General features: G+C 45.4%; 1 protein-coding gene across 6 annotated transcripts in view; it reads left to right on the top strand.

Moving 5' to 3' along the window:
• TMEM184B (transmembrane protein 184B) overlaps positions 1-25,729 on the top strand; it is a 31,653-nt gene extending 5,924 nt beyond the window's left edge. The window contains exons 2-12 of one of the 6 annotated variants that reach the window (XM_067309831.1): positions 2,594-2,805; positions 5,128-5,187; positions 8,338-8,598; positions 11,101-11,266; positions 14,613-14,703; positions 15,248-15,323; positions 18,473-18,564; positions 18,859-19,028; positions 20,222-20,416; positions 21,327-21,350; positions 22,419-25,729. In XM_067309831.1, the coding sequence (XP_067165932.1) occupies positions 8,398-8,598; positions 11,101-11,266; positions 14,613-14,703; positions 15,248-15,323; positions 18,473-18,564; positions 18,859-19,028; positions 20,222-20,416; positions 21,327-21,350; positions 22,419-22,660 (1,257 nt within the window). In that variant the 5' untranslated portion in view covers positions 2,594-2,805; positions 5,128-5,187; positions 8,338-8,397 and the 3' untranslated portion in view covers positions 22,661-25,729. The remainder of the gene's footprint in view (positions 1-2,593; positions 2,806-5,127; positions 5,188-8,337; positions 8,599-11,100; positions 11,267-14,612; positions 14,704-15,247; positions 15,324-18,472; positions 18,565-18,858; positions 19,029-20,221; positions 20,417-21,326; positions 21,351-22,418) is intronic. The other 5 variants (XM_067309819.1, XM_067309846.1, XM_067309837.1 and 2 more) reach the window with 5 other exon arrangements.
• Positions 25,730-26,891: the final 1,162 nt, after the last annotated feature.

The raw sequence follows: 26,891 nt of genomic DNA, 5'->3' as shown, positions 1-26,891 counted from the left end.
CACATCCGTCTTCTTGTTGGCTCTTTCTCCTCTGCCCCTTGCAGAACATCTTGGTAGCCTTCCTGTGTTTCTACCCTGGGAGCAGTGGGCTTGACTGGTTCATGTTGTGTGCAGCTGCTGGGAATATGGGAAAGGAACACAGTGCATGGCCCAAGTGTATTTGATTCTGTTCTCACAGGAGAGGTTGGAAGTTTGGGGGACATTCCTTCTCTTCACCTCCCTCCCTTTTCCCTCTTTTTCCTGCCCCTTTCCAAAAAAAGGGACTGGATGCTGGATATTGACCTATTACAATGTGGGTCAGTCCACCAAAAAGAAGAAAAGAGGTGGAGGATGGGGGGAGGAGGGCTGTGTGAGAACAAAGAGACAACAGAAATTAATAGAGCAGAAAAAAAACTCTGGAAAGAAGAGTGCACGGCTCAGGGTAAAAGGGTTTTATTGTTGATACTGAGTTTTTAAAAGGGTGTGGAAAGCATCTCTCTTCTGATATGACTGTGTTGGTTAGCAAAAGGGGTGAGGAGAAGTCTGCTGGGCAAGTTGGAAGTAGATAAGATTTTTGTGGTATTCTCAGAGTTTAATTTCCTTGAAATGAGAACAGAAGTTGAATGGCCTTGTTGCAGGTTAAATTGTTTGTGTGTACAGTATGCTGTTATGTGTGCGTAGGCATCAGATCATCCCTCGAATATGGCTTAGTGGGTGTGTGCTTTTACCTGCGGTTTGGTCCTAGATCCCTTACTCCTCTACGTTTCCTCTTCTGAGCTAATAGTCTTCCTGCTCCTCTCATGCTCAAGTCATTGTTTTTATGTCCCAGTGATTTTTCTCTTGTTTTACTGTGTGTACTGACAGCTGCTTGAAAATGTTAACTGGATGAAATCTCTTCAATATTCAGACTAATGCTCCTCTGGAGAAATAACATTGTGAAGAACTGCTTTTGGGTCTGAATTTGCTGTGCAGAGAGAGAAATTATGCAGTAAGTTGATATGAAGTGCAGTGGCTCCAGACAGCTGCCATTTAATTGCTTCATGTTTGTGCAAATCTTGTAGTTAAGTGCCCTTCTTCTAGCTGAGCACAGTATTGCTCACATGTAAATACACTCACTCATGTTTGGACTTACATATGTGTGAATGTGTACGAAGTGTGTGATGTGGGGTGACTTTCACTGACTTGAGGTTAGAAAGGCTTTATCTATCATGAATTGCAAAATGTAAATGAGTTGCACTAGTGAAAGCTGGGTGCCAGGCCATACCCTTACCTCACAGATTGTTTTGGAAGTGTTTTTGGAAAGCACTATTTGGAATGCACTATTGGGACCTTTTTATATTTCACAACTAACTAAACTAGATGCCACCCCTGAGAGCAAAAGCAATTTAAGAAGTAATAAATTTAAAAGCATTTGATTTTCTTACGTTGTTATCACTGATTTGAGCAGCACCAATGGCTCTCTTGCACTGTGGCATCCTGTTGTTATTTTGACCTGACTCTCTCCGTCCTTCCTTCCTACCTTTTCTCAGATCAACTGATTGTGCTGTGTCTTTGGGGGTTAAAAGAGCTTAAATCAATTATGAATTTGCACTGTACCTAGCACAATGGAGGGAGCTGACCCAGTTGGCAATTTGAGGCATTCTTGTGTTAAAACAGAAGTCTAAAACCTTAAATCATTTTGTGTTGTGCATTTTTGTACTTCTTGTAAGTTTAGGGGATGCTCCAAAAATCATAAAGCTTCTGTTTTCACTAATATGAAGCTCTTGCTTGTATCCTAGTAAATGCAGAAAATTCAGACTTTTAATCATCCACCATATGCCACTTCAGCATCGGTCCTTTTGAGTTTAGACCCAGGGTGATTTTATGGAGAAATTCTTGGAGAGAGAAGAAGATTAAGAGGGGAGTGGAAAATAGTTTTGTGGCATCTTAACTGAAAGAAAGTTAAGCATGATAGATATTTGAAACTACTCTAAGTGTGGAGTAGATCTTAAGGAGGAGAAGTTTCTTGCCTCGTAGCTTTCCAAGAGAAACATGTTGCCAGGTTGTGTGTATTTTCTTAGATCGTATCTTGTACAACAGAAGGAAGCGTAGCTGCTAAGACTCTTTCACAGGATCGCTTTGTGTATCGTTCTTTGCTCTCTCAGCAGTTTAGAAATGAAATACTTTAGCCTCAGAGGAGATGATCTATTTTAAAAACACAGATCGCATTTGCAGATGGCGGAGAACTGTTTCAGAATTGTCACTCACTGTTCCTTTCCTACTGACAACAGGGCAAAGTTAGCACTCTGTCATGAACAGCGTGCAACTGCCTTGTAACGGAGCGGGGCTTACTCGGAGCAGGCAGCCCACTCCTTTCTTACTGGCATCCGATTCTGCTAGGCTGTGTGATCGAATACATACCTCTGACTTCAGAAGTACCCTTAGGGATTGAGGGACCAAGCTTGAATGTTCCCTCCCTCCTTTAATGCTGCTTTTGTTGCACCAGGAATGAGTTTTATGAATTTATGCTTGTTTATCTTAATGTAAAAATAACTTCTCCTCAGTGGTAACATTTTCCATGCATTGACACAGGCCAAAAATGAAGAGGTTTTTTTGTTTGTTTTCACTCATGCAGAATCCCTTCTGTTTATTGTTCTGAATGTATTTTTGGTGGAAGAAGCTGCCATGTTGATGTCGGAGACAGAAGGCCACTGTTTCCAAAAGATACAGGAATGACAGTCATCTCCTGTTAGAGAATTACTGTACTGGTGTTTTCCTGTGATGTAGACGTGTCCTAGTTACAGACACCATGCCAGTGTGACGCTAACAGAACTGATCCCCATGCAGGTAGGTGCCCCTTCCCTGTCAAGGATCTCAGTGACAGTGTTATGCATCTCTAGGTTTTTATCAGGATAGCTGTCTTGATATAAATAGCACATGCCTTTTTTTCCCCCCCCTCCTCCTTGCATTGAAAGCAGAGCCTAAATACTTCTAAAGTGCTTTCAGAAGATCCGTTAGATAATTTTAAGCTGGTACTAGATTGATGTTTAAGCTAATGCTCTAGCAGCAGCACAATGTCCTGTCTTGCTATAACATGTATACCTTGTAATGAGGTCTAGGCAGGAACACCTTTACAGCTTTTTGGGAGTGCGGGAGTCATCCCTGCCTTCTGCATTTGGAGTTGCCAGGTATATTCCTGATGCAAACCTAAGCGCTCTCTGAAATTCGTGTAACCCATGAAGAGGAATCATAATGGCTAATCTGAGTTTCCTGCAACCATGCTGAAGTATACCTAGGTCCACGTCTGCAAGCCCAGTTTATTTATGTAGGCACGTTTTTCTGTGTCTGTGTTCCATTTCTAAAGCTTAGTGCCTGTCCTGGCTATACATTCCCCTGCTCCTGTTTGTGACATGTTATGTTGCAGGTTACCTCCGGGGGGAGCAAGGTAGTGAGCTGGAGATGGGAATGTTAGGAGTGAAATTTAGAAGTGCTGAAATGCTTTCTTTTGAGACATTTAGGAGTGCATTCCAGAGAGCGAAAATAAGTGCGCAAGTAACTTTACTCTCCCTTGAAATGGAAACAGTGAGGTAGAGGTGAAAGAGATGGACAGAGAAAATAGTGTATGACTAGAAGAGTAAGGAACTCTTCAAAATGTACACGTTAAATTAGTTTATTTTGCATTGCATTAGTAATTTAGATTTCTAAATGCCCCTAATTTGGCTTATTGTAATGTGAAGTGCCTTCTTCATGGGTTGGTGTCTAACAGTAGTGGGGATTGTACAGGCAGAGAATAAAAAGATGATTGTCCCAAAGAGCTTAAAATGTGCAAGAAACAAGAGATAAACATAGCCGGCTGGGAGGAGTACACAATAAGAGAGAGTACAGCCAGCAGCCTTAACCATTGGCAAGCTGTTGCATAGCTGTAGTAGCAAAGGTGAGGAAAGGAAGACTCAGAGGAGGGTAGGAGACAGCTTTTTGAATGTTGGTAAGGACCTTTTCCCTGGATATGAGAGGAGGTAGGGAAGGTATGTGTTAGGGGCACTGGCCTGGTGTGATGGAGGTAGGTGGCCAGCTTCTTTACAGTGTGTGAGCCGGTTAGGAGACTGTAGGTCATGAGGAGTCCTGAAAATGCAAACAGGTAAAAAGAAAAAACCCTACACCTGCTGCATCAGGTATGAGGGAAGCTGCTTACACCAGGCTGTTCAATCTGTAGCTTGTCAAAGCAGCATGTATGCTGTGACTCACTCCCCGGCACCACCTTTTCTGGAAGCCTGTTTCTGATGATGTGCTGGGCTTGAGTCCCATTGTACAATGGGGAAGATGCATCTGGGAAATATGGTCTGTAAAGAGAGTTGCCAAAGCCTACCCTCATGATGCTCTCTTTTCTGAAGGGAGCCAACAGAGTCTGAGCCGGTCGTAGCGAATAAGCTGAAATCCACTCACTTAGTTAAGGCTTCACTGAGCCATGCTATTATTTATTTCTTAAATACAGTATGGAATATTTGTTACAACTTCAGATTCTTGCATACAGTAGTGCCTCATAATAATTTTGTGCACTGCTTGTACTCCTGTCATTTTCATAATGGTGTACGCAACGCAGGAAATTAGAAGGGATAATTGGTCTGGAAGGTATATGTTAATTTTGAAGAATCAGGAGTACAGTGTTCCTTCATGCTTCACTATGAAGGAGAACAAGCTTCAAGCTGATGCTTACGACTGATAAATGAACTGTATGTTTTGGTGGCCTGTATATATCTTAGTGTTTTACTGTTGCTTAATTTGTCATCTGTTTTGTTGGTAAATATTTATTTCATACTTTTCATGCAGTCTTTTCTTGACTATTCTGATGTGAAGAGCAGGTGTTCTCGAACTGGGGACCAGGCTCCTCAGACTGTCTTCATGGGGAAGGTAGCAGATGGGAGGGTTGCATGGAAACCATGTGAAAACCCTCCTCTGGCCATGGCTGCACTTTCACACAAGGTTTTCATGCAGGTGGCATTGTCAGAGGAAGCAGTCCTGTTCTCCTGTAATGCCAGTGTGTGTGCTCTCTCTTTCTCTCTTTCCCGAGAGAGAGAGAGAGAGATGGGAATATAGAGCGAATTAGGCTGAAAACTAAACAATGTCTCTTCCTTGCTTCCCTCCCCTGTTCTTAACCTGTATCCTTCCTAGCTCTGATTCACTGTGTGACACCGCAGACCCTACACTGGCAGAAGGGGAGATTGCTGAGAGGTGAGGACAAGAGACTAGGTGTAGGAGGGAAGGCAGATGTCCTCTCCCTCCCCGCCACTGTGATAGTTTGACTGAGCGTTCATGCCTTTTGTCTCCCCTGCCTGTATTTCTGTCTCTCCTCCCCTGTTCTCACCCCCCAGCAAAAAACATTTTCTGCTCTCTGGTAGCAATGTGAGGACTGTAACCCTTACTTTGAACCAACAGGGAGGAGAGGAGCAAGACTAAAGGCCGGGGTACATTCCCTGCACCTACCTTCTCATCCCCTCAGCCCTTCCTGGGCCACACTGGGCTGGCTCAGGAGGGATGAGCTTTGTGGCTGCCCTAGCAGCATGAGCAGGAGGAGGAGGGTCACTGGAGGACACTTAGGGGTCTATGATGAGGGTGCCGAAAGCTGTCTAACCAGTAAGAGGTGCAGAGGGCAGTTAGACTGGATGGCTTAGGGCCAGCTTTGCCAGAACGAGACGTTACTGTGAAGGAAGTGGGTGGCATAGTCGTTCTGGGGAGGGGTGAGGAGCAGAAAGTGGTAGTGCAGGGGCAACCCTGAGGAATATGGGATGCTCATGGATGACATGAGTTGGGGTGGGGGAAGAGAAGACGACCCCCAGTCAAGAAAGGTTGAATATCTTGGTTCAGAACACAGTGCTGGAAAGAATTATTAGTTTCAATGACTGTGTGAATTAAAGGGAATTAGCTGTGAAATGATACATAATCGTTTAATTAAAGACAGTTGATATATAATCACAAGGGGGCGGTATTAAGGTTATGTATGCAGCTTGAACTAAGTGTCCTTGCTTTGAATGCTTAACCCTTACCAGGTCAAAATGCTTGTTGATTCTTTTTTGCTGTTTCAATTTCTTCTACAAGTGAGGGGTGCAGAAAAGCAGAGGGTTTCACTTCCAGATCATCAGTTCTGCTGACATTATCAATGTTGCATTTTGGTGTGTGCTGTTAGTACAGTTTGATTAGCTTGAGAGTGGAGCTCCAGGTCCTGTTCCTCTTGCCACTGGCCGTTGAGATCTTTTCCCCTGTAAACTAAGGAAGCGCTTAGCAGCTTCCTCTCCTGCATAGCTCCTAAAGTGCACTGGGATGTGCATTATCGCAGCTGACTGGACTTAGAGCTAGGTTAACCACAGGTGCATCTGCTCTGATTTCATTTTAGATGTGCCCTTTGTCAACCTAGTGGAAGCACTGTCAGCACTGTGTGTGAGCATTCAGTCACTTCAGAACTTTCTTCTCAAAATAGCAAAAGCCTCGCTACCTTGTGACAGCTTCCATAGACATTACAGTATAGATGGTATCTAGGCTGTGTGTATGTGCTTTGAAACTCAAAACGTAGTGGTTATTTCCTTCGCCAATCAGGACTGGAAAGGAATTGCCCTTCAGTGCACTAGAAGAGCTGTAACTCTCAGCAGGAATATTTTGGAAAATGAGTGACTAGGAAGAAAAGGAAAAAAAAAAGCTAAGTTTGACAATTATTTTGTAAATTAGCCCATAGCAGTTGTCCAGCTGCCTCTGTAGTAAGAGAATATCTGCTTAAACAAACTCAGTTATTTCCCATGACTTGCATTTGTTCTCTTTCTCTTTGGAAGAAAGGAGAAATGAGGTGGAACATGTCATAAGTAACATCAGGTTGCTGCCTGCCACTGGGGCAAGCATGGGGTTTGGAACAGGGTGTACTGGAGAGGGCATTTGCACACCTTATCTTAGCATGCACATGGAAATGATTTGCTCTGGGCCCTTTGGTTTTACTGGGTGGCTATTCCTCATTTTGTGCTCTGACTTCAGGTGAAGCAAGGCCAGGACAGTTCATCTGCAGATTTATGTTCTTTTTCATGTTCTGTCATGACCTGGCAGTAAATGACAGGTATGTCCTTCCTTGCTGCAGTTGTAAATTGGAGTGATGGATCGTTGGCCTTTGTAAAGCCCTTTCCACCTAGTGATCTAAAAGGTCTGTGTAAGAACTATGTATTCGGCTTTTACAAAAAGGATATACCAAAAGCTATGAGGAGGTTATGAGAAAGAAGCAATATTATGCTGTTTCCCTTGATAGCAGAGTCTTTAGTATAACGTCATCAGAAGCAGCTCTTCTAGTTCATAGAACTACTGAGTTTCTGCTCGTGATCTTGGTTCTAGTGCGTTGTCTTCCTCCAATCCAGAGGTCATGCTGGAGCCTCTTTACAACCAAATAGAAAATAATAGTGGCTTTAAATCTTGGACCTTTAAGGTTTAGTTCCATTGAATGAAAATAGCTTTTCATCTAGGAAATGACCGAGAGTCACTCTGTACTGAAATCTTGTGTATCTTTGTGTTCTGGGTGTGTTTTCATGGGTCAGCTGGCTTTTAAAAGCCAAACATTTAAATTTAGTTAAGTTCACCTCATGTAGAAAACAATGCTAAGCTAGTAGAATTAATGAGAGGCTGGCTAAGTTTATGATGTCATGAGGTGTTTGGGGAAAGCATCATTTTCCTGATCTCCTTTCTGTCATCGAGAGCTTTCAGCACATATCCTCCCAATGAAGGCACTTTGGGCTGAGTACAGTTTTCAGAGTGGCACAATAGGAGAGACAAGGATTGCTTACTGGAGGAATAAGAGTGTTTTGCTTTCTTCCTTGCTGCACGATGACACTCTGTGATGCATGTCCCTTTTGGTACTGCCCTACTCTGGTCAGTGCTAACAGTGGATGTTTGGCTCTTCAAGTCCATCCTTGAACTGGATTTTCTGCTGTCTTTCAGCTGAAACTGTGAGACTAAGACTCTGGTTTTTCAGGACATAGAAGAATAGCAAGTGCTTTTGTGGAGAGTAGAGTTGTTAGCTCAGGTGTGCTGGCCTTCTTCCAGTATGGATGATTTAGATACTTCCCCTGATCTCTGGTGCATGCAGTATTCTTCTTGTCCTTAAATGCTTTTATTGCAGAAGGGTGCTGACAATGGTGATGTCAATGTTTCACGATCTCAGGGAGGCTGTGTTGTGAATGGTAAAGAGGTTCCCGAGTACCATATCATCAGTTGTACCACAGGGGGTGGCAGTGGCAGACTTATCCAGCTTCTGTACATAAAGCACTTGAACAGTCAGGTGAAAGACATGTTACTCTTAAGCACTTGAGCCCTTTCAGCTGATTTCAATCCTTTTTTGCTTCTCTTCCTCACCAGGTTTTGGCTTTTGGGTGTTTTTTCAGCAATCCCGGGTGGAATCTCACACCAAAAGGCACCATGATAGTGATGACTGACATCACAGCAGCCCCCAGGCTGGGGTCCACTGCCACCACTCCAGCTGTGGCTCCCAACTTCTCCTGGATGCCAGAGGATGGCAGACCCACAGCTGTGGAGCAGCCAATATTCCTCATGACCACTGCTGCTCAGGCCATCTCAGGTTTCTTCGTGTGGACAGCTTTGCTCATCACCTGCCATCAGGTAAAACCATGTAACTTTATTTCCCATCCTCCACCTTTCCCCACATGGAAGAATATGGATAATACCCTGGCGTATTTTTGCCAGACACAGCAGTATGAGATGGAGATTTGCAGACTCTGGAGTGGTACCAGAACCTCTTCTCTGGGGTCTCGTATATCATCTGTGCTGATCAGGGTGGCAACATTTTACTGAAGGCCTTTTTCTACCTGGGTTCAGACAAGTTTCTTAGTCTAACTGGAGAGGAAGCAAAATCTTTAAAGCCAGCAGGTGTAAAACATATGGCCATCTCTTGAGTGTTTGTAGAAAGGTGCTTTATCTCAAGCCATTTTTTCCCAGGTCTTGTTGTATCTTGCTGTTTTGTTGTTGTGTCAGCTGTTCACTAAATGATCGTGGTCATCTGTTGTTTGACATACCTTCTTTGATCTTTTGTGCCAGTGGATTCCACAGGCTGAACTCTGCTGCGGAAAGGAGTAGCAGGAAATGTTTTATTTTAATTTTTCTCCCCTCCCCTCTTTCTGGGGCAGGTGTCCTGGAAGCCAGAACAAGTCAAACCCTGCATCCTGTTCTGTGCCTCTCTCTCTCATGCAGTTGTCATGTGAACTGAAAAACACAGTGGGGAAATGCAAGCCCTGTTATTTATCAACCTGTGTTTTGTACCTGTGGGTCAATAGATTCCAGAGTGGTGACTAGGACTGAGAAGACTACAACCTTTTGGTGGAGTACAGGGGCCAGTGAAGTTCAAAAGTGAATTAGTCACTGATGAATAAGAGTGAATAAGAGTGACACCTGCAGTTATACCAGCTTGGGTAACAATTACAAGTGTCATCGATCCTCCAGTTTCAGAGCACAAATTGATTACCTACTGTGGATAGGAAGAAATCCTTCCTCTGCAGTATAGCATTGCACAGTTAGGCATTAATGCCTTTCTCTGAAGAAACCAGTGGGGTTCGGTACTAGAGAGGCAGTGTTGATTGAAACATGCTGTAGTCCTGTTAAAAGGCAGCAGTTCTTGTCTAAAGTGCTCTCTTAGGCATGTGGATTGCAGGGCTTGTGTGACATCCTAAGAGGAAAGCTTGGAGTCAACGAACTCTGGTGTCAACTATCCCTGTGCTGAGTGGGGTGTGTCACTGGGATTGTCACAAGGAAAAAAATATTGTTAAGTTTTATTAGTTTATTTTGATCTGTTTTCCTCATGAAATGAGGTTTTTGTGAGTTCCTCTTGTGTTAGGGAAAGGAGACAAATGTTTTGAGCCATTTACTTGATTTTGAACAAACCTGGCCAAGAGGCAGGGAGAGATGAAGAACAGGGAGCTGAGTAGAGACAGCCCCCCTCCTTTAGTAGGAAAAGGTGAGAGCACCACCGTGTGCTTTGTTAGACCCCAGAGAATCTACACAGCACTCCAAATGCAGGGTGAAGCTTCAAACAGTGCTTGTGCTGCTTCAGACAGCAAAATCAGTCAGCCATGAGACACATATGTAATAAACTAGGTGTTATTAATTCCAGGCAAAAGCCTTGATTAGGGTGCTCTCAGGAGGCTTTGCCCCTGAAGAATGTGCCCTCTGCTCTGCTAGCTTGGTGGCCGATAGAGAGTATCTGCAACTCGAACCAAAGCTGTCACGGCATCGTTAGGCCATTAACAGGAGTGGTGCTCATCTTCAGGGTATGCTTGTGGTAAATAACTTTCCCAGGAGGTGGATATTCTGTTAAAAAGCATCTTAGGTGTGGGATTTAGTAATGGATAACAAACTCGGAATGGTGGGAGGGGTAGGTGGGGACACTGTGCTCCCCTCAGCCAGTGACTTAGGGGGCTTGGCATGTGCACAGACAGTTGGACAAAACAACCTTTGTGGCGGCATGGTTCCTTTGAGCACAGTCCAGTGCATGTGCTTGGTGCTTTCTGAATGGCTGATGCTTCAGGGCTGGGATATCACAGACGTGGAGCGTGGCCATTTTTGTTTTTGAGCAGAGAGAGGCTTTGGCTTCTCAGCTCTTGGAAATACTGAGGATCTCTTCTAGGTTGGTTCACGTGAAAGTCTAGAAAGTGTCTAAAACTGCCTGGGGAGTGTTTGCACTAACGTGCATGTTCACTGTATACTCCTTCACCATTAAGAGAAAAAGAGCCTGAGGTGTTGGGGATCTTAGATACTTGAAACAGCATAGTAGAAATTTGGGACTGATGTTAGGAAAAAGAGAATGAACAGGAGAATATGAGGAAAGTGATGATAATGACAGTAAATTAACTACCTATGAGAACCTGGGTTAGAAATGCCTCCACTTCCTTCTCTTCCACTTTCTCTCTCCCTGCAAACTAAGGAATGCTATATGGATGCCATAAGATAACAGTGGGATTTAATGCTTATCACCTTGGGGCTTCAGGAGGCAATCAAGAGATGATTTAGTGACGAGTTTGTTTTTCCTAGTCGTGTTGACTTTCCAGTCCCACTATGTCCTCTCTGCTCAATATACCACTGATCTTGATCTTTCTTTTTCCTTCTTCTCAGATCTACATGCACCTCCGCTGCTATAGCTGCCCAAATGAACAGCGCTATATTGTTCGAATCCTCTTCATTGTGCCCATTTACGCCTTTGACTCATGGCTCAGTCTCCTGTTCTTCACCAATGACCAGTACTATGTTTACTTTGGCACAGTACGGGACTGCTATGAAGGTAAGGAGGGGTCAGACAGAGGGTGGAGGAGGTGGGAGCTCTCTACCATGAGACAGTGAGAGACGTTTTGCCCCTGGTTGGGAACATGGCAAAAGCCTCTCTGTCATCCACTGAAATGAAGTATTGATGTATGGTTGACTGTGGCTTTCTCAGAGACTGAAAAATGACCCCTTCTCTCTTGATGACCTCTGAGTATGACAGGATATGTTGAGCCTCCACTTCTATGCTCTCTGGAAACAAAACTTATGATTTTCTTGGGTCCTTTGCTTCAGGAAGGTATAAAGCCAAAAAATGGGATTCTGCCTGGATGTTGAAAGCAAGGTATTGGTTAGCTCCTGGCTCTTTGAACAGCACTTACTTAGTAGCCAGATGCTTTCTCTGTCCCATGTTTTCCCAATGCAGTTTGTTAGTTAAGTATTCTTCTGATCCCATCCTGTGGCCACTTGCATGATGGCGCAGCACAGCATGGCCACCATGTGTTAGTGTTGGTGATGTATAGAGTGCTTTGGAATCCTGCAGGATTGAGGGTGCTGTGTTCAGGATGAGTTACTGGTTGCTTCTTTTGGTTATCTGCCAGAGAGGATACCACTAACATTTTGTATGAGAGAAACAGTTACTCTCTGGTAAACACTATTGAAACTTCACTTTTGATGTCATCCAGAAAGGAGCCTTCCAGCCACTCAGCAGGAGAGACTGCACTCTGGCAGTATATTGTGAGGGCAGTTTCTCACACACATCCTCATTAAATTGTCTTGTTTGTGCAGTTGTTTCAGTGAGATCTGCATTGCAGAGAGGTGCCCCTGCGTATGTGAACAAGTTAATCTGCTCAAGGGACCAGCAGGCCGTTCTTCACATCCATGACAATACTTTGAGATGCAGCAGCAGATGGCACGCACGCACGTGTGATTCAGAAGGCATCTTTGTCTGGGCCTGTTTTTTTTTCCCTCCCTTCCCACCCTGTGCGTGTGTGTAGGTCTAGCAGGAAGCCTGCTGCTCTGTGAAACTCATCTCCTAGCAACAGCTATTATCCCTCTGCCTTGCTCAGGGAGTTTGCAAACATCAGCACATCTGCTCTGGAGGCTGAAGTTCACCAGCTTCCTCAGCATGTGTGCTGTGCAAAAAGACTACAGGTGGAGGTGAAAGTACCTTTGATTAGCAGATTCTCTCCCTTGCTTTTTCTGGGGATCATTTTAAAGCAGCCTTTTTGTTCTTTTCTCCCTTGCCAGCCATCCTATTATTTCTTTTTTGGGAAGATTTCAGGTTGGGAAGTGGGGGGAGCTCCATTAGAGAGTATGGGGAGAACACCCTTCTAATAAATTTGAAAGTTGTGTTGGGCCAGTTATGGGCTGCATTTCATGGTGTGTATTAGGAGGTGCATGTTTTGGTGCTGCTCTTTCACATGACTTTGTTTCTGTACAAGCCTGGGTGCCAGTAACTGACACAAGTAGATTTTTTTTTTGTTACGTTGACATCATGAGCATATCTGATGAATGTGGATCAGGAATGGGAGGAGAAGAGCTGCTGTGCTGGTGCAGTTAACTTTGATAATTTGCACTCATTTCTTTTGGAGATGTAGGGACAGATGTGTCCCCGTCCCCCCCCGTCCCCCCCATTTGATTTTTTTTGTTTGTTTTCTTTCTCTGATGTCATCTCTTCCCTAGTGCTTGTGGAATGGGCAGCTGGTATTGTCATGACCACATCAGAGGGCAGGGGTCACTGGAGGATATTAGGAAAAGCTCAGCTTTTCTGCCTCTGGGTGCTGGGAGCTACCAGCTAAATTAAAAGAGCTTGCAGGAAAACTGCAGGCAAAAGAGGTTACCAGAGTTATTTAAATAAGTTTTCCATGTTTGGTGTTTCCTAATTAAGGCTTTCACAGAATCATGTAGTGTGAACATACTTAACTCTGTTCAATAACAAGGATTACAGGCAGAATAACAATATCCCAATTACATAAATAAAAGCAGATATACTACAGTCTTTTATGTGCTGTAGCATTCTTGCCAGTTAGGCACGTCCAGAAGCCATTAATATGATGTTACAAGACTGTGAGCGTTTTGGGGAGTGTTGAGTACCTCTTTTCTAGGGCATAGTTTGGATGCTTGTAGAGCAAATTAAAGTTGGTGTCTGTCTCTGACTGCGATACTTCATCCACGTGGGAAAATTGACCTCAGGTCTAATAACTAGCTCCTTGGTGAGGTCAGCTTTTCAGTACTGTACATTAATCTTTTTTTCTTATTTCAGAATTCCTTGAGACTTATGTTTCCACCTCAAGTTATCATGCCTTCGTATCATGGCAATGCCGGGGAGCAAAACCAGGATTTGGGTAGTGACATTCCAGGGAATGTCCAGCTATCGACTATCATGGAAAATAAAGTTGGAAGAGACCTCAGGGGGTCACCTAATCCATCACCTTGCCTCAGGGCTGTGCGTGGAAACTTAGGAGTACAGTCCTTGCCCTAGAAATCTCACAGCTATATCAGGGTCCAACAACAAGTATAACAAGCCAAGAGTGTGACAGACAAGGCACATACATGCTAACTCTGTGCACAATTAAGTGGGTTTGGGTGTCTTGAAAAGGAAATGTGTCTATAGTTATGATAAGAGCCCTCCTCACAGTGTCTTTACCTCACTACATATGTATCAGCAAAACTGAGCCTTGAACAGAATTTAAATAGGGGAGAATATTAGCGGTCAGTCTGCGAAGGCTCTTCCTCATCTGTACCAAGTTGCTGTGGAAGGCAGAACAGAGGTAGCCCAAGGAGAAGGCTATTCAGTATGCAGGAACTTTCATCTTTCTGAGGAAATGAAACACAGGGCCTGTTTTTCCATAATCACCACCACACATAAAAACAGTGCTTCTGTGGTTGGCAAAACCCCTCTGTTTCTCCAAGTCTTAAGCCTGCAGACCCATCACTTCAGGAAGATTCTGTGCTCATTGCCTCAGAGAGGTGCAGGAGCACTAAGATATGGTTGACAGATCAAAGAGAACTTTTTTCATCTAAGTTAGTACCAGTTTAATGTCCTGGAATAATGTACAGGAGCTCTATAAAGAATGGCATCTTACAGATGCCAAGTAAAACAGAGACGGACCACAGTTGAAAATGGTCCTGTGATGCTTTTGGCGTGAATAGTGGAATTAGCCTGGACCTTGGCCAAACTCCACTTCAGATAGTCTTGTAAATGCTGAGGTAGAAAGATAAACGGAGTGAGAACAATCTGGAGTGCTTTGGAAGGAAAAAGGCTGCATAAGCAGGCCCTGCTGATGTTTGGTCTGTTGCCTGCACTCTGGATCCTTCCACCTGTTTTGAAGTTGATTGTCGTTTTGCTCTGTTTGATGTCTTTGCAGCCTTTGTAATATACAACTTTCTCAGCCTATGCTATGAGTACCTGGGAGGGGAGAGCTCCATCATGTCTGAGATCAGAGGGAAGCCAATTGAGTGAGTATTTATCCTTCTTGCAGTGTGACTCTCATCCTTCTGTGCCCATCTACAATACCTCTATCCCTGCCTCTAAAAACTGTGTCAGGTGGCAAATGTCTGCTGGAACTGGGCAAGATGGCTAGTGATGATTTACCAATATGCTACTCTGAGACAGATTGGACTGATCGCATCCTCTTTGGCAAGCTGGACTGATTCACAGCTTTTCTGGACACCTGCCTTCTCCTTTGTTTCTTTTCCTCTTCCCTTCTCCTCCTCCTTTAAATCTTTTCTGTCTTCAATGAATGTTGGTTGTATGTGCTTCCTCCAGGATTGATGTTTCTCTCTATGCTAGTCAGTTAAAAAAAAAAAAAAAGAGTTTGGAGTATGCATCCGGATGTTATTTTAAATGTGTGTTTAAAAGAGACTGTGACTGTAATCATGGCTGGAGGAAGCAAGAATCCTGTGACTTTGTTATGGAGAGGTAGACAAGCTAGGGTAGGAGTCTTGCACTCTAGCCCAAATCTTGTCTCTGAACGTGGTCATCTTGCATTGGCTCTTTCAGGTCCAGCTGTGTATATGGGACTTGCTGCCTGTGGGGAAAGACCTATTCTATTGGATTCCTGAGATTCTGCAAACAGGTATGGGCTGAAGGAACTCTGCTATCCTCCAGAAATGAGGTGTGCTGGGGAGGTGACAATGGTGTCTTTTTCTGCTGAACTCTTGAGAAGAGTACTGCTTTGAGCAGGTTTATAGTATTGCTTTGAGAGCAGCCCATGGACTGGCAAGAGAGAACTTTTTTTTATGGTCTTAACATTTTCTACTTGCTCCCAAAGCAGAAGGGCCTAGCAATAGGCCCAATTTCTCTCCTGAGTCTGACATTCAGTCTGGGAAGAGACTCTGGTTTCCTCTTCCCTTTCAGGAATACAGAGGTCTCAAGTTTAAGAAACTGATGCCTGTATTTGTTGCAGACGCCCCAGTTGTGTAACAGCCTCCTGAATTCCCAGTGCTGCTGTTGTGGTTAGGAGTTGAGGAGGGGGTGGAGAGTAAGCATGACACAACGTTTTGTAGGAGGAACCGAATATTGCTCACCGTGTGTGTGTCTGTGCGGCATTGGGTATGTTGAGGGGGAGGGAAGGAGAGAGATCTAAACCCCAGTGCAGCCCTAGTCTTTTCACCCCAGGAGTTCAAGTAGTTGTGACCTCTGGTTGCCATGAAATAGCAGGTGAGTTATGAGGTTTTGCTCGCTTGCTGAAATGAAAAGTGAGGTTTCTTTGGAGACAGCGTAGAGCAGGTCTGGCCCTTTGAAAAGGCTCAGTTCACTGTATTTCCAGTCATTGGCTCTACATATCTGCTCTGCCTTCTCTTCCACATCATGCCTCATCTCCTGTCTTTTGGAATATGCAGGAATGTCAAGGGTACAGTGCAGCCTCATTGTAATATCCAGTGTTAAACTGTATGGAATAATTGGCCTTTTTCAAAGGACCACATCTTTCTTTTCTCTCTTCTATTTGTTTCTGTCCCAAATTCTGGTCCTCATGGCTTTCCATTTTTCTTCCCTGATACTTTATTTCTGAAGCGACTCCCAGTATACTGCTTCTCCTTTTTCTTTTGGGCTTCATTCATATGCCCCATATTTGATTCCATTAGCAGTAGCTATTCCTCGAGATCCTAATTTTAATACTGACCTTTTAAAAATGTCATAAGTAGACATAACACCCCATCAAGGTGAACAAGTGCTGGAGAAATAATTTGCCTTAGACCTTTTGTTTCAGATGTCCCAGAGCCTCTGGCAAATATCTTTATACTGGTTGCGCTTGGCTGTGTTTGCAAAAGTTTTCACAACAGTGAAGACTAGAAACACTTTTTCTGGGTGATTCTGCTGACTTCCACAAATCCTTAGCTCATTTAGTAACTCTGACTTAACTGGATATTTTACTTTTGCTTTGCTGGGGCCCAACAGCAGTTCTAGTCTGGCCTGCCCTTTGCAAACTGCTAATTCTGCTGTGGAGGCTGTGAGGCAGATGTTTTGCAAAGGGATATGTAGCTACTGTCCTTCTTGGCTCAAGCTTTCATATTGCCTTGGTGAGAAATCTTTGACACCAGACTCGCTTTCTGGTACTTCTAGAATCCAGGATGGGCGAGTGGGAACTTGAAAAGCAAATTCCCAAGTAGTTTGGTGCAGAAGAGCAACAGAATAGATCTCAGTGCTGATCTGTGCAGTGCCCACCATTGTGATGATCAGGAAGAGGAACCTGCTGAAAAGGGCACCTTGCTCATTTCATTCCTATTCTCAACATTTTCAGTAGTGCAGCTGCCTTGCACCACCACTGCCCCAGTCTTCTGCTCTTTCCAGCCCCTTGCATCCTGAAGGAGTCTGCGTGTTACAACCATTCCTTCTTTCCATCCTCACCACCCCTGCACCCCTTCTCCCAGCCCTGAGCTGTTCTCAGGCAGGTGCCTACTGGGGGTCAATCAGTCTGCCTGTGTTGCCTGCAGTCCTCTGGCAGTCAGGTAGCATGGTGGCTGCTGTGGTGTAAAATCAGGACTGCTTGTTTTCTCAAAGATGTCTCACTCTGAGGTTCTTTGCTGGGTCTGTGTCTGGTGACCGTCACAGATGGGTCATACACCATCCATGTGCTTCCTGTATGCCTTAGCATTTTCTTCTGGGGAAGAGACTAAAAATAAAACACGGTGGTTTGGCTTGCAGGGAAATGGTTAAACCATCCCCAGATTGGAAGGAGGGGAAGCTCAGAGGACAGAGTTGTTTACCAATTAGCTTGACCTTTTCCAGTTCACATCTTTACAGTGACTCACTAACTGGCCTGTGCTGGGGTTTTTAATCTCCTTGAAGTCTTATGACCACTAACAAATTGCATCGTATCCAAAGCAGTTATTCCTCTCTGTCTTCTTTCCATACACAGCCCTCCCCACATGCATGCAGGTCAGCACCTGGCCAGGCTCTTTCAGCCCCCTTCAGGGAGACAAGGGTGGCATTTTTAGGCTCGCAAACTTTTGCTCTCTTAGGACATTGAAATTTGGCTTCTCTTTTCTCCAGATAGATGGAGCCTGGGAATGCTTTGAGAGAGAAGGAATCCTGATAGGAGCAGTGATTTATACCCATAGTATCTACTGGCAGAGTGGATAGAGCTGATTTCAAGTTCCATGGAGCCTTTGGAGAGATTCAGTAAAGATTACACTGGGGACAACAGGATAGCTCTAACTTCTGTCTGGCAGCACACATCACAGTGTTTATGACATGCCTTAATATGCTGTCAGTTGTCAAAATTCCTCCTGAGAGAGCTGGGTTCCCCTCTTATCCAGGGGATCTTCTTGCCTAGCTTTGTGAAAAGTGTGGATTAGAGTTTGCTTCCCTTCCTTTGTATCACTTTTTATTGTGTACATCACAAACTTACTGTGTCTGTACCATAGCACAGTGTGGGACTTTTTCATGCAGTTATCAGGTATAAATGTGTTGCAGCACAGTCTGTGAAACAGCTCTGAAAGAAAGCAGCTGAGCAGCTCCCAGTAGCAACCTATATAGTAGAGGCTTTTTTTCCTGTCCTGGACAGGTAGATAGCACACATGCTTCCTCTGAATCTCCATCTGCTGTTGGGAGCTGCAGTCCTCAAGAACAATCGACTAGCAAGTGGCAGGGCTAGACTCCTTGATGGGGCTGGATTGTGTTGCCCCGTTAAGCTGTCCCAGTGGACATCCTGCAGTGATACTTGTTTGGGAGCTTGGCCTTTGTACCTCCTGCCTTCTCATTCCCCCTTTCTCATTCCTGTAGGCTACCCTGCAGTTTTGCGTGGTGAAGCCCCTCATGGCGATCAGCACAGTCATTCTTCAGGCCTTCGGCAAGTACCAGGATGGTGACTTTGAGTAAGTTTGTCTAGCATGCAGGGCTCAGCTTCCTCTTCTCTGCCTAGCTGTGCTTATTGTCTGTGTGCATGCTGAGCCATGGGAAAAGGTGGTGGGACACACGGGCTGAATATGTATGTGAGAAAAGAGGGCAGGGGTAAACCTGTTGGTTTCAGTTTTTTTCTACCTCAGTTTTTGGGAGGGAGTGGGACCGGGAAGCAGAAAGGGAGCGGCGTCTTGTTACTCGTGGCAGAGGCAAGGGGAAAGATGGGATCACCCTGAGATTCCAGGCATTCATCTATCCGCTTGCTTCAGTGTAACCAGTGGCTACCTCTACGTGACGATCATCTACAACATCTCTGTCAGCCTGGCGCTGTATGCCCTCTTCCTTTTCTACTTTGCCACACGTGAGCTGCTCAGCCCTTATAGTCCGGTCCTCAAGTTCTTCATGGTGAAGTCTGTCATCTTCCTGTCCTTCTGGCAAGGTGAGCTGCTTTTCCCTTCCTTTTGTAGGCATAAAGGTCTCTTTGCAGGGGCTCATATGTTAGAGTTGGTGGAGCAGCTGCTAATTAATGGCTAATCTGTCTTTCTGGATTTTTTTAATTTGGTTGGTTTTATAGTCTTGGGTTGCTTTTCTCTGGGAAAGTTCTGTTTTGCTCATTTTTATCTTTGTTTCTCTGATCCTCGGTATCTCTCTGCGTGCATGTACATGCACACATCTGCCTGGCAAAATCAGTTGTTTGGCTGGAGAGTCCTTGCATTCCTGAAGCAATCATAAAGCGTAAGCTGCCAAGATCTTATCTGCATGCTGCCATTTTATTGATTGAAGTGGCACATCTGAAAAATTTTAGGACTTTTTTAGTGCTCTATAAATCAAATTTTAATCACACGTCTGTGATTCCTGTGAAGTGTCACACCAGCTGAATGCACCCTGTGCTGCCACAGAACCACTGCTGAGCCAAAGAATATGTAAGCATCAAGATGCATACAGAGGCATATTCAGAAAGCCTAAATTCCATATAAGCTTAGTGTTTCTTATTAGTAGGCTCTAAGCATTTCCCTGTTCAATGCCCTACTTAGACTTATTGAGTTGCACTTCAAAGACTAATTGAGTCGGAACTTAGGTGGAATTTAGGCTGTTGGAGTATGGCCCGTCCTTCTTACGTACAGGCAAACTAATAAACTGTCTAGTTTATCATCTTGAGCCATCTGGTCACATGCTCTCTGCCTTCTCTGGAATTCTTCAGCCACCTGGTTATGTACAGGGAGAAACATCTTGCAAGTGTGTGTCTCAAACTTTATACTTAAAGTGAAAAGCTCTGTTACCTCAGTTTTTGCTCTAGCTCTAATGGAGGTCCTGAGATCACTCACAGAAATACTTGGCTGCTTTTTACCCTTCTGGACCTGATTACTTCCTGTAGCAGGAGCTGGTTCCACAGATCATAGAAAAGAGTCAATATTTGAACATTCTTTGCTTGAACATATTTGTTTAGTTTATTCCTCCTTTCTCTGTAGTACAGGTTAGTGTGAATGGGAGTTACCCAGCCAGCCCTGTTTGTAGTTTCTGTGTTAAATGGTTTTGCAACCAGGAATACGCAGAGACAGCTGTTTCCGTTCCTAGCAGTTGGTATGCAAACATGTTTTCTGCACATTTACATAAACCTGTTGCTCTGTTCAGGGATGCTCTTGGCCATCCTGGAAAAGTGTGGTGCCATCCCCAAAATCCACTCTGCCAACGTGTCCGTGGGTGAAGGCACCGTAGCTGCTGGGTATCAGGACTTCATCATTTGTGTGGAGATGTTCTTTGCAGCCATCGCCCTGCGCCATGCCTTCACATACAAGGTGTATGCAGACAAGAGACTTGATGCACAAGGTAGGGAATATGCCAGCACAACAAGATGGCATGTCTGTTTGGTAGTGCAACTGGGTGGAGATTGGTCCCTCTAGCAGCCAACAGACTGATATGACTCTCAACTTGGGTGCCTGGAAAAACATCACATTCCCTCCTCCATGGTGTCTGAACAGACACGTTGTGCAAGGGCACTGCAAACCTTGCCTGAATTGCACTGTTCCCTTTTCAGTTCCTTAGTATGCCACCCACGATAGCTTGTTGCAGACCTCAAGGCTGCAAGACATCGCTTCCTTTTGGTAGAGTGGGCTTGTCCTTCCTGTCTCCCCAAAGGGGAACTCCATCGCTCCAGATTGTGCAACAGTCTGAAGGAAGAAGGGACAGGGCCTGAAGCAGGTCCTGTTTTGACTCCGGGTCAGGGAGATGAGGCTGTGCTTTGGCAATGTATTTGGCTTGGAGGAGAAGGATCTTCTTGTAATGACTGTGAGGGCAGAGGGACCGGAAATCTTATTCTGGGGAAGAGGGAGGTGGAAGTTACTTCTGGGAAAAGGGGGTTCTTGTGCCCAGTCTGTGCCAATTCATTTGGTGTTCTCCAGATAAAGGGTTTCCTTCCTGTTGGGGGGGGGGGGGGGGCTGTGCTGTGAGAAGACTGCAGCCCTTGAGCAGTGTTCTTGTAGATGGTCCCTCCATCCCAGCAAGCCCCAGAGTTTCTGGAAGAACAGTGGCTGCAGCTGGGGGGGGCAACATCTGTATGTGATGGAAGTGTGAACTGCTGGCCAGCACAACTGGGGAACTTCTGGTGGTGGGTCTTGTTCAGTTATTATTTCCTCCCTCTCCCTCTCCCTCTCTCTCTCTCTCTCTCTCTCTTTTTCTCTCTGTTTCTCTCCTCCCCCTTTTTTCTCTCCCTTGCTTTGGCCACTGGTCCCTGATGCAGCTGTTCCATCATATGGGCCGTACGGTAGGTGCAGCATGCTCTGTGTTTGTCTCAGTTGGTTTTAACTGGGATGCTGTTCTGTCCTGGTTCCCAGCCTGCCAACTACCTGCTCTGTCCCTTGATTCCCCTTCCTATAGGTCTGTAACTTGACTGCCTTACACAGCTGCTTTAAGGTATCTGGAGTGTAAGCTGTAAAACAGGCGCTTAGGCAGTGCCATAACCTAGTATTAGAGTGTTTATGCATTGGGACTGTATGCAACTCTCTCTCCAAAGAATTGCACAAGGTCTCAAAGTAACTGGTTTGCTCTCTCGCCTGACCTTCCCCCACTTTCATAATTGCCACAAATAAGCAGCACGCCTTCATGGTTTGGGGAGCTCATCCTCAGGACTGAGAGCAGAGCCAGAAGCCCATGCTGGAAATGGAACCCTAAAAGCCATGAGGAGTAGCTCCCCAAAAGACACACAACCTTCCTCTGCATGCAACACTTCTGTGTGGGACTGTCTCCAACTGCTGCTTCCTTCACTGTGTCACTATGATGCCCTCCAACCACTGAGAGGTTCTACCTCTAATACTGCCTGTTCCCTTCCTTTCCCTCCTTTATGCTGCTTTTCCATTTTATGATCTTTTCCTGTGGATGCTTTGATACTGCTTGTCAATCTAATTTCCAGTGAGTGGAAATGGCAAATGCCATTTCTCCTGTATTTTTAGAATTTCCTTAGTTTTTGTCCTCTGAATCCCTTTACAGCAGCACCTCCCCACATGTCTGTCCTCATTGCACCCCCAGGCCAGACCAGGTAGTGTATAGTGGAGGGTTGTTGCTGTGGGTATGTCTCATTCGCATGATGTGTCTCCCATTTGCTGTTGAAGTGGATCCACTTGGCTAGTGGTGGCTGGACCTTAGGAGCATTCCTTGTAAAACTTTTCACCATTTTTGTGATGGTGTTTCCTCAGCAACCACTTAAGGAGGTCTGTGCAATAACTTCTGCAGGACCTAGGAGTGCATGTTCACTGTTCTCCTTATCTCTGTGTTAGTGGCTGTGGGACATGGCAGTGGTATCCTTCACTTGTCCCTCCCCATCTTACCCCGGCAGGTCGCTGTGCTCCCATGAAAAGCATCTCCAGCAGCCTCAAGGAGACTATGAACCCTCATGACATTGTTCAAGATGCGATCCACAACTTCTCCCCGGCCTACCAGCAGTATACCCAGCAGTCAACACTGGAGCATGGCCCACCCTGGCGCAGTGGTGGTCACATCATCTCACGCTCTCACAGCTGCTCGGGTGCTCGTGACAATGAGAAGACCCTCCTGCTGAGCTCTGATGATGAGTTCTAGGAGGGGAAACAGCCAGTGCAGGCTGGAATTTTCCCTCTTTTTGTTGTTGTTGTTTTTTTTTCTTTCTTTTAATTTATTGAAGCAGAAACACACAAGTCATATCACTTCCTAGAGAGTGCAGATTGCAGAAGTGGGCACTTCCCATTAGCTTTTGTGGCTATGGACACGATGAACAGTGTGGAGGTGGGGGAATGGCCAGAAATCCTCTCTCACAGCCCATTTCTTACAGCAGTTGCCTGGAATTAGTTGAAGTGAAGGGCTGTGGCCTCTCATACCTGCCCAGCTCGTTGTGGAGCATGACTTACCAGAGCCCAGAGTTGTGGTGAAAAATGTTTTCTTTCCAACTGGACAACATGACTGCTTTGTATTCCTCTTTCTGAATGGTTGATGTGGGCACAGCTTGCTCCCCCAGCTCCCTGGTACTAACTTCACTGTGATCCTTGGGAAATGGGATTAGGATGCAGTGATAAGAATCCCTGAGGACCAGACCAGAGATTGGTCTCTGTGTAGCCAATAATGCCTTGAATACTTAATAAGAAACATCTGCCACTCCTTAAGCACCTGATTGTCCAGTCCTGTACTTGAGTGAATGAGGGGGCAAAGGACAGGAATTTCCTCCTGTTCCTCCCACCCTCATTCCCTGCCTGAAGCTGATGCTCATTGAAGCTCAGTGGGAGTGGAATTACTGTCTTAGGGTGTGGGGTTTTCTAATTACCAGGTGTCCAAGCTTCCCATCTTCCCTGTGTTCCTACAGCAAGATACCTCCCTGGAGTGTCTTTCTCCTGCTAAGGAGACTGAGGATTGGTCATGATAGGTGGTAGAAGTACAATATTAAGTTTGTACAACTCTGACCCTTTGGTCCCTCTTGGGGGAAGGAAGATATGAAACAATAAAATGTTCTCTCTTATTGTTTCCTGCCCCCCCCTCCCCAATACAGCTGCCCCTCTTTAAAGTTGTGGATTCCACTGCTACTGCCAGAGCATATCCCCATCTTTTTGCAGATAGCCCTCCTCAGGCTCGGCATCGCTGGCTTCCCATGTCAGCTGCTCAAGTGTTGCCCTTAGGCTGGAGTATTCAGAAAGGGATACTGCACACTCCCTCTTGCTTATCTCTGTTGTTGTTCCAGGCCAAACTGGAGCAGATTTGAAACCTGACACAACTTGGCTGGTTAAAATTGTCCCTTATAATTTCACAGGCAGTAGTTGCTGCTGCTGTACGCTTTACAGACCCAGCAGCCACTGTGATGCTATCAACGTTGGAGCCAGCATCCACTGAAGTGAGAAAAGAAGCTTCCCCTTGCTTTTTGGGGGTTTTGAATGGGCCCCTAGGTGTTTAGCAGAGCCAAATTAAAAATGATCCCTCTGTAGATCTATCCAAGCACCAAGAAATACCTCTTGCTTGTTTCAAATTGGCTAAAATGGGGCAAGGGGCATACACTCAAGTGCCGTAGGTGAGATTCCTCCCTGTAGGGGCAGAGGTTACATCAAGCTCCTTTCTTCTTGACTGTAGTTTCACTGTTCCTCTCCTGCTTGATGCCTACTCTGCCATCAGCAGACCTGCGTGTTTCCAGGTTGCCCCTAGTCCCTCTGCCAGAAATGGGGTCTGATTTACTGTATGGAGCTTACCTTTCCTCTTGTGTCTTAATTTCTGTGCATGCTCATTCATTTTCTCACAAGCTACTGTGAGCAAAGACCACCTCCTTTCCTCAGCACCCCTTCCAGGAATGTCTGGTCAGGAGTAGGGGGGAAACGGGCTCAAAGATGGGCAGGTTTGCTCTCTGCTGTGAGGATAAGGTGTGGGAAGGTGAGGAGGACTCTGGGCAGCGTCCTTTTCCATACTCACGTGTCTGAGGTGGGCGGAGAAGGGGATGGGAGAAATGGTGCCAACTCTGAGGGAGTTGGGGAAAGGATCAACAAATCCAGGAGCTTCTCTGCTCCTGGATTTCCTTGTTTGTACATACCCTGCAATGCCAGCAGTTAGTTGCTGTTTTTCCTAAAACTGTCACTACTTAAATGGACATGCAAATGCTATCTACCAGGCTTTTTGTGGGCTTGGTGTAAAACACTTTTTCCTCATCCTATAACTCACCCAGAAATCAGGACTGGAGATTGAATGGGCTTTCCTTCCATCTTCCATGTCTTTGATTAATAGTTCTTTAGTGCTCAGTATTTATTTTAAACTTCCCCTCTCTCTTAGGAAAGTGAGGGATGGGGCACAACCCCTTCCCCCTTCTTACTGCATTTGCAGGACTTGATGATGTCCCAGTGTCACTTAATTGGTGACTCTCCCTGATGTTTGTTGCATTGGGTGGCTGAGACCTGAAATCTCTGGGATTGTCCCATTGAGCTTGAAGATGATCCAGGTTTGGGGAAGCATTTTTTAAAGTTACTTTAAAATGTATACTGCATATAATTGTGCATAGGATCTGGATATTCTTGAAGCTTCATGTATGTAGTGGTTTAAAGTATAACCCTTTTGCACTAGCTACCTTCAGAGAAGCCTGGTGAAGATTAGCACCTGAACAAGTCAGCTGCCACACATAATTTTATATATATTTTTTTAACACTACACAAAATCATCTCTGAGCTTCCTGCTGTCCCTTAAGACAGGCAAGTGCCAGAACAAGGATTGGCTCTGTAGCCGCTCTGGCTTGGAGGAGCAAATATCTAATAAGACCAGAGCTTGAAACCAAGGCCAAGACACCCTGTGGTCTTGCAGATCTGTTAGTGGTAGCCCGGGGCCCTGACAAATATATCAGTTCCAAGAGTAGGCCCTTGGAGCTGTTCCACCTCACCTGCTACCCCTCTTCTTTCTTCTTTTTTGTTTACCATGTAACATACCCATGGGATTTGTTTATTATTTTTCCATATAGAGTAGTTCTTTGTATATAAATGACTGAAAAAATGTATGATAAATAAGACAGAGTCACCTAGTTTTGTACCTATTGTGTTTAACTGACGTGAGCTCAGCGACAAGCCGCTCTCTCTATTTTGGTCTTTGTGACGTTATACTCTGCAGAAATGAGCAAATATGATGACAAATAAAAATATAGAGATAATTTAGATTGTATTTAAACTGCCTCTGTGTAGTGGTGTCTGGATAACTTCTGTGAACTGATTTTGCGTTCTCTTCTTGCCCATTATAATGGGGCAAGACTTAGTATGTCTTGCCCCATTAGTCCTATTCTCAGGGGTAAAGCTTCACGCCATCTGTGTTGGCGGGCGTGGATGCTGACAGAGACGCAGTGCTACAGCAGCCTGATGGCAGGGCCTGGAGCTGAGGTATTACTGATGCTCCAAGGCAGGAGCAAAACCTGTTTTTAAAATATCTGGAATCGAAATGAGGCCGGAGCTGTTGGGTGGTGCTCAGTGTAAAACACCTGTTGGGGATAGAGCAGGCTTATTTCCTTGAAGCAGGCCCTAACGAATGGCAACTTTGAGCTTTTCTTCCTCAAGTGTGTGGCTGTGCTGCCCATGGCCTGAACTGGGGTAGTTTGCAGCGGTGGGTGGCAGATTGGAGCATGAACATAAAGCCCAGAACTAGCCTGTGCGCTGCAAGCTGCCCAGAGGCAGGAAACTTGCCTGTTTGTGTGTCAAGGGAATGCACTCATCGCTTCTACCTCAGCCCTGGAGAGCAGCAGTTGTCATGGAGGGACAGCTTTTCCTAGGGGATGGTGGTGGGGAGGAACGCAGAACAGGCGGGGCAGCTGTCGAATGGCTTCACCTCCAGGTAACATGCCGGCAATGCTTCCTCCTCTTGCCGCCGCGAGACTTGAGCTCCCCCCCTTTCTTCCTCTGAAGAGACAGCCTTTCCTCCCCAGGCCTGAGTAAGGTAGTGAGGTTGCTCAACAGGGAAGCTTTGCATAGACCACGGTGACTGTGTACAGCTGCAGTGACTTTGGGGTGCTGCGGGAAAGGACGTGCGATGGTCTGAGCACCTGCTCACGTCAGGTCTGGCTCCCTTCTGAGTGCAGCCTAGCTGAATTTTCCAGTGAAAAGCTTTATCTGTTTTGGGAAAAGTTGACTCAGCACAGCTGAAGTGCTCCTGAAAGAATGTGCTATGGGGGGATGGAAAGAAAGCATGTAATGATCTCAATGCTGGCAGCTTCTAGTGAGACGCGCAAAAGTGAAACCCAGCAACTCTGCATTAGCAGATGCCTTGGTGTGGGGGACCGCTCAGCCAACAGCAAAAGAGACTCTTGCTCATACCTAGCTTTAAAGCAGGAACCTGG

This window comes from Apteryx mantelli, chromosome 1 (assembly GCF_036417845.1).
Source record: "Apteryx mantelli isolate bAptMan1 chromosome 1, bAptMan1.hap1, whole genome shotgun sequence".
NCBI lineage: Eukaryota > Metazoa > Chordata > Aves > Apterygiformes > Apterygidae > Apteryx > Apteryx mantelli.
The sequence above is the reverse complement of the archived record's forward strand: the minus strand, read 5'-3'. Positions and strand labels throughout refer to the sequence as shown.